General features: G+C 39.6%; 1 protein-coding gene across 4 annotated transcripts in view; it reads left to right on the plus strand.

The window, feature by feature from the left end:
* The window catches only part of LMNB1 (lamin B1), a 75,004-nt gene that overhangs the window by 47,089 nt on the left and 14,758 nt on the right, over nt 1-13,157 (plus strand). For 3 of the 4 annotated variants that reach the window (XM_067731609.1, XM_067731610.1, XM_067731608.1), the window contains 4 exons: nt 3,521-3,741; nt 4,797-5,022; nt 6,660-6,764; nt 9,749-9,868. In XM_067731609.1, the coding sequence (XP_067587710.1) occupies nt 3,521-3,741; nt 4,797-5,022; nt 6,660-6,764; nt 9,749-9,868 (672 nt within the window). Of the gene's footprint in view, nt 1-3,520; nt 3,742-4,796; nt 5,023-6,659; nt 6,765-7,005; nt 7,053-9,748; nt 9,869-13,157 lie in introns of those variants that run through there. The other variant, XM_067731611.1, reaches the window with a different exon arrangement.

Raw genomic sequence — 13,157 nt, forward strand, 5'->3', positions numbered from 1 at the left:
ACAATTATGTTACATACTTTAAAACAAAGAAAACCGAAGACCATTAGAAACCAGTTAGTAAAATATTAACTCTATCTGCCTGTAGAGTTACAGGCAGAATCTTAGCAGATAGTTTAGTTAGACCTCTTCGTTTTCCTAATGTGGATACCAGTTTAGTGAGGTATGTTACAGTTAATGGCAGAATCAGGAAGAAGAATCTAGGTCTATCTCTCATGTTGTGTTCTTTGTTGTATTTCACTACAAAGCAGGTGTAGAGCAGCTATTTAAACTACATTTAACTATTTCTATTTAAAATACAAAATGACTCAGAGTAACTTTAAAACTTATTTATACCTAGATTGTGATTTTTCCCTCTTAAAGAACTCTATAACATCAAAGGCGGCCAAATAGAGACATTTTGGTGTTTACAAATTGAGGCTCAGAAATTAAGTCTGAATCTTGGGTGATTTATGTCCCTTTAGATTCCACCTTGTTGCCCATCTGTTTCTCCCACATGGGAGATAAAAGTGAAGAGATTGATTGAAGAGGAGACGTTTTATTTATTTTTTTTGGCCACACTGTGTGGCCTGCGGGATGTTAGTTCCCCGACCAGGGATTGAACCCGTGCCCCCTGCAGTGGAAGTGAGGAATCCTAACCACTGGACCGCCAGCGAGTTCCCAAAGAGGACACATTTTACACTTCTTATATTTTCTTCCTCCAAAAAAAATCATAAGCCTGAGAGGGAGAAGAAATCGATTTCTCAGTTTATAGCCTGGTTTTTTGCAAATGCAGTTAAATGCAAATTCTCTGAGGCAGGATTTTATTTAGTATCACTCTTGAGATGAATGCCTGCTTCTGATATAGAATGTCTCTGGATTTTAATAAATTGATTAGTTGATTTTTTTTTAATTAAAAAAATTTTTTTGGCTGTGTTGGGTCTTCATTGCTGCACATGGGCTTTCTCTAGTTGCAGTGAGCAGCGGCTACTCTTCGTTGCAGTGTGCAGGCTTCCCAACGTGGTGGCTTCTTTTGTTGCCGAGCATGGTTTCTAGGCACGTGGGCTTCAGTAGTTGCAGCGTGAGGACCCTAGAGCGTGCTGTCTTCAGTAGTTGCAGTGCGTGGGCTCAGTAGTTGCGGCGCGTGGGCTCAGTAGTTGCGGCGCGTGGGTTCTAGGGTGCACCGGCTTCAGTAGTTGTAGTGCATGGGCTCTAGAGCACAGGCTCAGTAGTTGTGGTGCACGGGCTTAGTTGCTCCGTGGCATGTGATCTTCCCCGACCAGGGATTGAAGTCCCCTGCGTTGGCAGGTGGATTTTTTACCACTGCGCCACCAGGGAAGTCCCTGGTTGATTATTTTTTAGATAACCTTTTTATTTTGGCATAATTGTAGCTTTACAGAAAAGTTAGAAAGCTGGTACAGACAGTTCCCTTGTTTCCCTCCCTGAGTTTTCCCCCCATTGTTAGCATCTTAGGTGACTGTGGTTCATTTGTCAAAACTAAGACACTGACATTGGTACATTACTATCAACTATACTCTAGGCTGTACTGTAGTTTTTGTGTTTTAGGATACCACAGGTCTCTGTAAGTCTCCTCTGGTCTGTGACAGTTTCTTAGGCTTTCTTTGTTTTTCATGACCTTGAAAGTCTTGAGAAGAACTGGCCAGGTGTCCTGTAGACTGTCCCCCAATCTAAGTTTGTCTGGTGCTTTTCTCATGATCAGCCTGGGGTTATGGATTTTAAGTGCCCTTCTTGTTACATCATATCAGGGATTACGTGACATACACACAACATCACTGGTGATGTTAACCCTTACCATTGATTAAGACAGTGTTTGCCAGGTTTCTCCACTGTTAAGTTACTATTTTTGCCTTTCCATACTCTGTTCTTGGGAAGCAAGTCACTGAGTCCATCCCACTCTCAAGGGTAAAGGGCAGGAATTTAGCTCCACACCCTGAAGAAAGTATTTACCTTTATTAAATGGAATTCTTTTGTAAAGATTCATCTTTTTTCCCCCTATTTGTATATTTATTTATTCATTCATTTGTTTATATCAGTATGGACTCATGGAAATGTTTTTATAAAATGTTTTTTAACACAATATCGAATACTACATTGTTTTACTGGCTCAGATTGTTCTAGCTTTGGCTATAAGGAGTTCTGTCAGATTGGCTACCATGCTCCTCCTTTTTTTGAGCACTTCTTTACTTTCTGGTTCTATAAGATGCTCTAGGCTCATCTTGTATTTTCCCTGCCCCAGCTCTAGAATCAGCTATTTCTGCAAGTAGCCCTGGTTCTTTTTATTGAAGAGTGGCATCTAGAATTAAGATCTGGGCACTGAGTATGCTCATTGGTATTGGGGTGTCATTGCTTCTAGGCCTGCTTGTGGGCAGAGCTATGTAATAAATGTGTATATGCTAACCTATGTTTACACATTTATCTGTAATTGTATCTCTGTCCACTTGTGTTTATATTAAGGTAACCAAGAGTTTATACATATGTCTCTGACTCTAACCCTGTACCACTGGGTTCACTTTAGGCTTCCTTCCTTGCTTACCTGTAACTGCTCTCTGAGAGTAAGAAACCTGGCTTCTGCCATCCCATTTACTTATTTATCTAGCCCCAGTATACATGCAAAGTAATTTCAGATTTTTTAATCTGTACCCCTGTGAGAAATAAATTCACTAACCTGGAGTGTAGTGTTTCTGCATAACATAGAGCTCCTTTTTATCTTTAGCCTTCTAGATTTAACTTTTGCACAGTATGTGCCCTTTCTCTCCTGCTTTGATGCGCAGGTACTTGTGATTTAAGGGCCTAAGCTATACATCAGTCTTTCTGAGTTGATTACCTTTGTTATTTTCTGAGGTTATGGAGATGAATTCTGTCTTGGAGAAATACAGATGAATAATTACCTAGTGAACCACAGGGTTTCTAAGATGAACCTTCTGGTATAGGATGTGTGATTTTTCATTTTTTTAATACCAAATATTGAAGTTTCTATGTTTACAATAATATTTCCAGACTACCATATATCATATAGTCTTTGCATGCTGATTGAGCGTGGGAAAGAACAACAGTTCTAAAGTGGTAACTGGAATCGCTTTTCTTCAGTTTCTGAACAGTTCCAGCATTTCTCCAAAAGATACTAGGTTTCTTTTGTCAATGAGTTTTCTGTCTTTTAATTCTTTACTTTTGTTACTTTATTCTTTTGAGCTCACTGGTTTGTAGGGGAGCCAGACTTGACTTTTACTAAAACCACAGCTTACAATTTTGTTTTATTTGGTCAAGTAAAGAAAAATTATATGTACATTTATGACAGATTTGAGGAATATATCTTTTTCTAGCCTTTTTATAAGATAAAACTTTCCTGAGGGCTGTATTTTGTATTGGAGAAATTTTTGGGTTTTAATTTCTTAAAATAAAAATTTTCTTGGATTCTGGTGTCAGAGATTGGATTTGTTCCAGTCTAGGAAATAGTTTAGAATAGCTGCCTTGTGCTACTGTTGGAATGTTCCTAGAAAGTAAATGTGTTCCCTTGAATCTTAAGTCTAGAGCATGTTTGGAGAGGATTCAAGAGTTGGAGGACTTGCTTGCTAAAGAAAGAGACAACTCTCGCCGCATGCTGTCTGACAAAGAGAGAGAGATGGCGGAAATATGGGATCAGATGCAGCAACAGCTGAACGATTATGAACAACTTCTTGATGTAAAGTTAGCCCTGGACATGGAAATCAGTGCGTACAGGAAGCTCTTAGAAGGCGAAGAAGAAAGGTGAGTAACTTAGTTGTCACCCTACCTCATAGTCTGCTTTTTGCCCCCACCCTTTCTATTTAAAGAAAAGTAAATAGGTTTTTTTTTTTTTTTAACAATTAAGGCAACTTTAAATATTTTCTTGTTTCTTTTAATACCTAGCTGTAGAGATAGGTAGTAATAGATCATACTTTTACCTCAACAGTAGAAGTTGTTCAAGCAGTCTTATTATTTTAAATGCTGAACTCTGTCAGGATAGAGTCTTTCCTTTGAGATTTAAAATGTTTTGATAATTTAATATGTTGCAAAATATCAGATTTGCTGAAAGAGACTTTATACTTATTTTTCAAATCTGGTTAGTATATTAATCCTTTTATACCTTTTCTGAGAAAAAAGTTCCAAAGGGAAAGTGTCTGATTTAGAATAAAAGCCATTTAATTTCAGTATTGTATACATTGTGACTGTAATTTTGTAAAAAGAAAATGCAGGTATGAAAAACTTAAGGAAAGTGTACTAAGTGTAACAGGGGTTGTGGTAGGGTGGTGGTAGATGACATGTTCACCCCAATGTCCTCCCCTCATCTCCCCACCCCCTGGTTTTCCAAACTTCCTGCATTATGGTTATAGTCTATTCCTACCTAAAACATTCAAATAATACTTTTTTAAAAAGAAAAAAAAGTATGACAGTGGGCATTGTAGCACAAATAAGTTTCTCTTCGTTAAGATATATGTTGGGGCTTCCCTGGTGGTGCAGTGGTTGACAGTCCACCTGCCGATGCAGGGGACACGGGTTCATGCCCTGGTCTGGGAAGATCCCACATGCCGCGCAGTGGCTGGGCCTGTGAGCCATGGCCGCTGAGCCTGCGCATCTGGAGCCTGTGCTCTGCAATGGGAGAGGCCACAACAGTGAGAGGCCTGCGTACTGCAAAAAAAAAAAAAAATGTATGTTGGCTTTGTCTAACAGATTGTCATTAATGTTTTGCTTTAGTAATGCATGTACAGGATATTAATATCCTTTTTTTAAGGTAGGAAGGGCATATGTGTTTCATAATTGGAATGTTTTATTCCTCCATGTAGATTGAAGCTCTCTCCGAGCCCTTCTTCCCGTGTGACAGTATCACGCGCATCCTCGAGTCGCAGCGTGCGTACAACCAGAGGGAAGCGGAAGAGAGTGGACGTGGAAGAATCCGAGGCCAGCAGTAGTGTCAGCATCTCTCATTCTGCCTCAGCCACTGGGAATGTCTGCATTGAAGAGATAGATGTTGATGGGAAATTTATCCGCTTGAAGAACACTTCCGAACAGGTGGAAACACAGACCCCTTTTTGTCCAGCGTGGCTTTGCTGATTGGTGTCTTGCAATTGTAATAACTTCTCAGCCTTTATTTGGATTCAGTCTGTGGAATAAGAGTTTCCTTCTCCTTGTTAACCTAAATTCATGAAATGTAGTATAAATTTAAATAGGAGGAGGAAGAGGGATGGTGCGCTTAGTAGTTTAAAGATTTTATTCTTTAGCTCTTCTTTAGAGAGCCAGGGCTGTTTTTCACATCTGGTCATTTTGTCACCGTGGCCTTCCTAAGGATGAATTATTAATATTCCCTGTCCTACCTAGCCAGATTTGTGAAGAAGTTAGATTATGAATATAGATGGTAGATATTCTTTCCCAGCTGTTAATTTTATGGAAGGAAGGAAATACGAGCCCAGACTCGGACACGTGTAGGGAGTGTTTTTCTCTCTAAATAAATGAATGAATAGTACTGATTTAATTTATATCAAGACTAGTATGAAGCCCTATCTTGAAATTATTTGTTTAAAAGTAAACATAAAATATTCATAGCAGGGAATTCTGAACTTTTGCGCTGGGGCTTTTGAGAGCTCAGTAGTGGAGGTCTTGGGAAGACCCTGGCTAGGCATCATTGAGCTGGGGTCGTGAAGGGGTATCAGGTGATGCCAGAGGAAGGCAGGTCTGGGGTGTAGTGGGGATGCAGTGGGATGGATGTCACTTCCAGAAGCATGTTCAGGATTTGTAAAATGTTTGTAAAATCACTCCTTTTCTCACCAAAGCTATTGAAACTATCTTGCATGTGGATGAATAAATACTTTGGATGGGCAAAGGAGCTTTAGCAGTCCTGATATGGAAGAGCATAGGTTCTAAGCCCTCTTAGTCACGACTTCAGAAGCTAAAGAACAGAGTACTTTACTCTGTACTGTAACAGAGTACTGCTACTCCATTGTAGTAGTTTGGCTGTTTTTCAAATGGCATTGCTGTGCTTTGTGGAGCTATTCTGGAGCTGGCTCTCAGCCTTGTTTACTCCTGTCTTTGAGTTAGAGATGGATATAAATAAATTAATTCAGCTAATTGCTTTAATACCCTGCACCGTTCCTCAGGAGAGTCAGGCAGCTCTGGGCAGCCTGCGGGCTAGCGTTGATAGCCGGTGCTTGGGACTGTCTCATTATGTCATTGAGCCCCTTATGCTTTAAGGTAAGAGTTAAATATGGGCAGAAGTGGTACAGATGAAGAAGAAAAAGGACATATTTTCTTCCTTCTCTTTCCAAGCTTTATGTATGTATATTTTAAAAGCTTAAAGCATCAAAAATTAGATGTTTATAATGGTGGTTATGAAGCTAGATTGTGTTGTAAATTTAAATTATATACCTGTTCTAGCATTGAATATCACCATTTAATTTGGTACACATCCCTTTTCTTGCAGTTTTGTCCTCTTTAAAATTAAACACTTTAATAATTAAAACTGCAGCATTGTCAAAGTTTCTGTTTTTCTGAATGACAAAACCATGTTTTCTTTTCATAGTAGGAAAATATGAACCATGGGAAGACAGTCATAAAGTTGTCTTAGTTTAACTGCCTATGGATTGATTTATTTGATTATTCCATAACTTTCTGTATATTTGAAGTGACCTTGTTTTATTTTGTTCTTTCAATAGGATCAACCAATGGGAGGCTGGGAGATGATCAGAAAAATTGGAGACACATCAGTCAGTTACAAATATACCTCAAGATATGTGCTGAAGGCAGGCCAGACTGTTACAGTAAGTTAATTTAGTTATCATTTAATTTAACTTCATTGTCTTAACCAATAGTTGAAGTAATTAAAACCATTTTAGCTTAAAGAGAAGCATTTTAGAAATGGGCATTAAAATGTTTTTGACATTATTAGGGAATTACAAGTGCTATTAAAGATTTTTAAAATTCTTTGTTATTGAGAGTGGTAAGTGACTATTAAAAGTGAAAGAATTGATCTTTGAATTATTTTTATTTTCTCTACTCCAGTAGAAATTAGCAGCTGACACCCCCCCTTCACCCCTAAAGAAGTTGAGGTGACTGTTTTCTTTTATCAATTCCTTTGTAAAAATATTAAATACATGTTTAAGATTTTATGATTGATACAGACCTTACTGAGTGTTTAAGATCAAAAGCTCAAACAGGTTAGAACTTCTCTTTTAAAAAGTGTATTCATAGAACTTGCCACCACATTGTGAAAATATCAGATGCTAATTTTGTAATAATGGGTAAAAATTGGAAAAGATATCCTAACCACGCTATCTTTTCTTTTCTTTAGTAATTATTGTAATGAGAGGAAATTTCTCAGCCCTGTTATGTGTCTTACGGAAGCTGCATAATGTGATGGAAAGAGTCTGACATTTTTAATTCAGAAGATTCAGATTTGAGCGTGCCCTTTATCTCTTTAAAAGTATAAAACCACTCTGCCAATCATCTGCTTTTTCCACTGGATACAGTTCCTCAGTGACTAAATAGATATATATATTCTATAGGTCTAGTGGAGAACTCAATTTTCACATAAAAAAATGTAAGGCATTTTTTTTTTCTTTGGTAGCTGGCATAAATGTGTTAAGAAGCTCTTTGGAATGTGGTAATCATAAGTGATATTTCTGTAAAATTGTACAAGGCAGGGCAATAGCAAAGATCAGTTTAAAACTCCAGAACAGGGGCTTCCCTGGTGGCACAGTGGTTGAGAGTCCACTTGCCAATGCAGGGGACACGGGTTCGTGCCCCGGTCTGGGAGGATCCCACATGCCGCGGAGCGGCTGGGCCCATGAGCCATGGCCGCTGAGCCTGCGCATCCGGAGCCTGTGCTCCGCAACGGGAGAGGCCATAACAGTGAGAGGCCCGTGTACCGCAAAAAAAAAAACAAAAAAAGCAAAAAACCCCCTCCAGAACAGAAGTAAGGGAACTACTATGTAATTTTAAATTTTCTTGTAGCCGCATTAAAAACAAGTGAAAAAGAAAGATGTGAAATTAACTTTAGAACTATGTTTTAAATTTAACCCAATATATCTAAAATATTATCATTTCAACATCTGATGAATATAAAAGTTATTAGATCACTTTAAAAAATATCTATTTATTTATTTATTTGGCTGCACTGGGTCTTAGTTGCAGCCCACAGGATCTTTGTTGCAGCATGTGGGATCTTTAGTTGTGGCATGCAGGATCTTAGTTGCGGCATGTGGGATCTAGTTCCCTGACCAGGGATCGAACCCGGGCCCCCTGTTTTGGGAGCGTGGAGTCTAAACCACTGGACAACCAGGGAAATCCCTTTTTTTAAAAAAAAAAAAAAAAAACTAAATCTTGACACTTCGAGATACCCTTACAGCACACCTCAGTTGGGACTAGCCATGTTTCAAGTGCTCACAAGCCACATATGGCTACCATATTGAACGACACAGCTCTAGGACATACTAGTTTTAGGTTAAATTACCCAGTAAGGTTACTGACGTGTTACAATTATTATTAAACACTAAACCAACTGTATGATTCCATATGGACTAGTGAAAAGTATAGCTTGAGGTTAGATTAACATTCCACATAACCTGAAAGTCAGCCCAGATCCAGTTCTCTTTTCAGTTTTATCCTAGTAATGCTCCTTGCCCCTTTCCATTTATAATGGTGATGGAAGATCTGGAAGCTTCAAGTGAGCACTTTAAGAGGAAGGGGTCTCTCCTAATTAGTAATTGATAAGGTCTTCTCCCCATTTAAAAGAATACCTGCTTATACTATCTCCAGTCTTCATTCTGCCATCATATGGCCCTTTATATTGCAAGACAATTTATGGAGTACAAAACTTTCCTGTCTCTTTTCATATGGTCTTTTAGAAATATCAGGACTGGTAGTAGTGTCCCTACAAGTGAGGACATAGAGGTTTGTAGAGGTGTAGTGTTATGTCCGTGATACAAACCCAGGTTTTCTAACTCTCAAGTGTTCTCTATTCTACCAATGCTCTTCTGCCAGTAAATACATAAAAAATGTTGCAGAATTTCCCTGCTTATGAAAAGGGAAATCTTTCTGTTTCTTTTGCCTATTTCTGTAGCAGTCATATTTTCCATTGAATAATGGGTTATTTGTTTCCTGAATTCTTTTTGGAATTCAGACTCAGACACTGGGGTATTATGACACTGTCTCTGGTTGGATATATACCACCTTCCATTAGAATATTCTAGATAGGCTGTCTGCTGCAGAGCTTTTGAGAGAAGTTGGTCATCTCCTCAATTCCTGCTATAGGCAGCTGGAGGATACCATTGGAAGGGGTAGAAGGCTCTAACACGGAAGGGATGGCTCATGAAGCCCGTAGAATAATAGAATGCTAACAGTGAGAGCTTATATTCATTGAGTCAGCCATCTCCTCCATGTGGGTAATCATTTTTCTGCACAACAGTCCCGTGTATTATCAGTACCATTTCTGTACCATTGGAGGGTAAGTAAGGTAGCTTGCTCAAGGTGAGCTGGCATGTAGGCGAGCTAGGATGTGAATCTAGGCAACTTCACTTCAGAGTCCCGTGTGTCAACATTTTTATTTATCAGACTGGGAAGCTGAGGCCTAGCTAAGCTCTATGGGATATACAGCTAGTTAATATAGCAAGTCTAAAGCTAGGCCATAGTTCTGGAACTTTTAGAATCAGTCCTCTTACAAGGTGTTAAAGTCTCATCATTATGTTGTTATTGGCACGTGGGAAAGCTGGGCTCTGTGTAGAATGATTTCCTTTTTTCTTTCTAGATCTGGGCTGCAAATGCCGGTGTCACAGCCAGTCCTCCCACCGACCTCATCTGGAAGAACCAGAACTCTTGGGGCACTGGCGAAGATGTGAAGGTTATATTGAAAAATTCTCAGGGAGAGGTATGGTCATTTTATCGGTACCACCACAGTGTCAATTTTTTTTTCTTCATTGAAGTATAGTTGACTTACAATGCTGTGTTAATTACTGCTGTACGGCAGAGTGATTCAGTTATACATATATGTACATTTTTTTTTTTTTTGGCCACGCCACGCAGCCTGTGGGATCTTAGTTCCCTAACCAGGGATTGAACCCGGCCACTGGCAGTGAGAATGTGGAGTCCTAACCACTGGCCTGCCAGGGAATTCCTGTGTACATTCTTTCTTTAAAATACTTTTCCATTATGGTTTATCATAGGATATTGAATATAGTTCCCTGTGCTATGCAATAGGACCTTGTTGTTTGTCCGTTTTATATATAATAGTTTGCATCTGCTCATCCCAACCTCCCACTCCCATCCCTGCCCCAACCCCTGCCCCCTTGGCAACCACCAGACTCTTCTCTATGTTCGTACCACAGTGTCAGTTTCACCTGAGAGTTCATCATGCAAGTGTGATTTCTTCTCAAAAATCAAATTTAAATGTGAAGTAACTGATTGCTTAAATCAGACCAAGGCTGCTGAGTCAATGAAAGAGATGCTAACTCCAGGTTTTAGGAATGAAATATGATTGTTAGTACAGGTTCCAGAGTCAGTTTGTGTCCAGTTTCTGTCTTCACTGCCCAGTGACTTTGTGACTTTGGGTAAGTTCCTTCACCTCTCTTAGTTTTATCATTTTAAAATGGAGATAGTAATAACAAGATAACTAATATAAATAAGATAATATAATGAGAATAATATAAATGAGACAATCCTTGGGAAATGGTCAGAATAGTATCTGGCCACTGGTAAATGCTTAGGTTATTAACCTTGTTACTGACTTTCAACATGCTCGTGAAACTGAGTTTAAGGATTGTGGAGTGTACATTTGCTTGATGTGTATGTTTTCAACACGTCAGTCCTAGAACTCTTGTCAAAGAACCTTACCTACCCCCACTGTCACATAAAGACACTCCCAAATTCCCCCAGCCACGCACACATACCAAGAGATGAAAATGTCTTCAAGGATGGCGTGGTTTCAGGTCAAAGTACAGTATCCCCTTAGGGGTTTCTTCTCTGCTCCCATAGTGCCCAGGCACAGACCTTGTCTAGCTTGTCACGTTGTCCTCTCTCACTAGAGTAATAAGCATGTCAAGGGCAAGGACCTGTTCTGATTTTTCCTGGCACATAATAGGCACTTAGTGAGAAATTGCTGGATAAAATTTTAGGAAAATCAAACATGGACCTTTACTTAAGTTCAGAGAAATAAAGTGTAATTAATAACATTCATTCTGGGGGTCTGAGGTGTTTGCATACGAGAAGTCCTCTGCCCAGCCATCTTTCCAGCCATCCCTCACTGTAAACATCTGCTGGTGTTTAGACTGCTCTTAGTAAGGAATTCACTGTCTGCTGAATGAAGAATGCCCTTTATCTCAGACTGAGGCTAAAAATGAAAGGTCATCTGATGATTTCCACTGCAGACTTCAGTACAGTTCACCTCCAAATACTTGCTGGTTCTCAGGGTGTGGGCGTTTACAGATGCCTTCCGGAATTCACAAACTTCGAGGAGCTGGATCTCCTCCTGTTCTCTGTGTGGAGCCCTGCTCGCTTTTTGCCTTCGGCACTTTGGAATTCTTCCCAGTTGTCACTGGTGCTGCTGCCCAAGTGCTGAAATTACTGCAGCTCCTATGCTGGTAGTTCCTTCGACATCTAAAATTGGCAGAATACATGTCTCTTTCAAAACAGTGTTACGAGTGCCGATTTGCCCAGATTGAAAAGCACAGTTTTAAGGGGCTATGGTAGATGAAATAGGTTTTCATGAACCATGGAATCTAGTCAGCACCTTTTTCTGTGTGAAAATGTGTTCCAAGTTAGAAACGATCTTATAGGAGGATATTCGGAATGCAGCGGGTTTAAAAGCGCACAAAATAGATACGACAAGTGAAAAAGTAGATGCCATGACATGGGATATGTCTGGAGGTAGTATTACCAGTGATGTTTCAATTAAGCTGAATGAAGCTCAGGTTTCCCTTCATAATTCAAACCACTGAACTCTATAATGGATTATTTGGTTGGTTTGTTTTCCTGTTCTTTTAATAAACTTCTGCATTCTGCTTGTTAGGCTCTATGAAGTGACCTCTGTCAGAAATGAGGAAAGTATTATGAATACAGTTCTTATTTCTGTGATTGTCAGGCAAGTACTTTTGGCATTTATTCATTTAATTTTGTGAGACCATGTTTATTAATAGATCCCAGACCATATTTATAATAATTCATAATTACCACCATAAAGACCACTTTTCTGTAAGAGTTTAGATAATTGGCTTAAGTCAGTGTAATTTTTTTACGTATATTTTCTTGCTGAGACATTGGAGATATCAGGAAACCCAATTAAACTGGCTTTAAAATAATGGGAATATATGAGTTCACAAAACCAACCATCCAGAGATGTTGTCTGTTTCCTGGGTGTCTTCCTCAGGTGCATCATTCTAGGTTTACTTCTCGTGGGCAAGAGCATTGTGCCTAGTCAGGTCCTCGTCTGGGCTTTGCTCTCGTAGTACCAGCCTGGGTCATGTGCCTACCTCTGAGCCAGTTCCTGGAGTCAAGAGAACAGAGTTAGAGCTTGAGCCTTCTCCATGGCTAGATCACATTCAGCTTGTGACACACATGTCACATCTCCATGGGAGAGAGGGTACCCAGGTAAAAGTGGGGGCTCTTACTGAGAAATGGCTGGGGAGGGGTGGTCCTAGGGATGAAAAACAGCAAATGTCACCATAGAGAAATAAAATGTTATTTTAATGAGGGAAATAAAAAATAAAGCAGTCTCTCTGTACCTTCTAGAATATAGGCATCACTGAAATTTTTGTATATGCAGATGATTACTTATGTATACAGAGATATTCTAGTTTAACAGTCAGCTCCTTCATCAACAAAAACTGCCTTGATTTTTAGTATTTGCTGAACTGTGGTGATTTCAGGATACCCACACGCTGTGACTGAGCACGGAGTTGAAGAGGCAGCACGTGAGCTGGCGCTAGCTGGCCCTGCAGCACTGCTGGGGAGATGGGTGTACCTTTATGTGCCCAGGGCTTTACCCAGGCAGACCCATGGCGTGTTGATAGAGACCATTTTTGTGTGCCTTTCAGGGCACTTGATAGGGTTGGGTGTCTTGCTGAGAGGAATTTTTTGGTAAAGACATTTGTCTTTTAGCACCTTGACTAATAATTTCCTGGGCCTAAACCTTCCAGCAACTTTTGGTTCTAAATTTGTTTTAT

The sequence above is a fragment of the Pseudorca crassidens genome, chromosome 3 (genome assembly GCF_039906515.1).
Source record: "Pseudorca crassidens isolate mPseCra1 chromosome 3, mPseCra1.hap1, whole genome shotgun sequence".
NCBI classification, from domain to species: Eukaryota; Metazoa; Chordata; class Mammalia; order Artiodactyla; family Delphinidae; genus Pseudorca; species Pseudorca crassidens.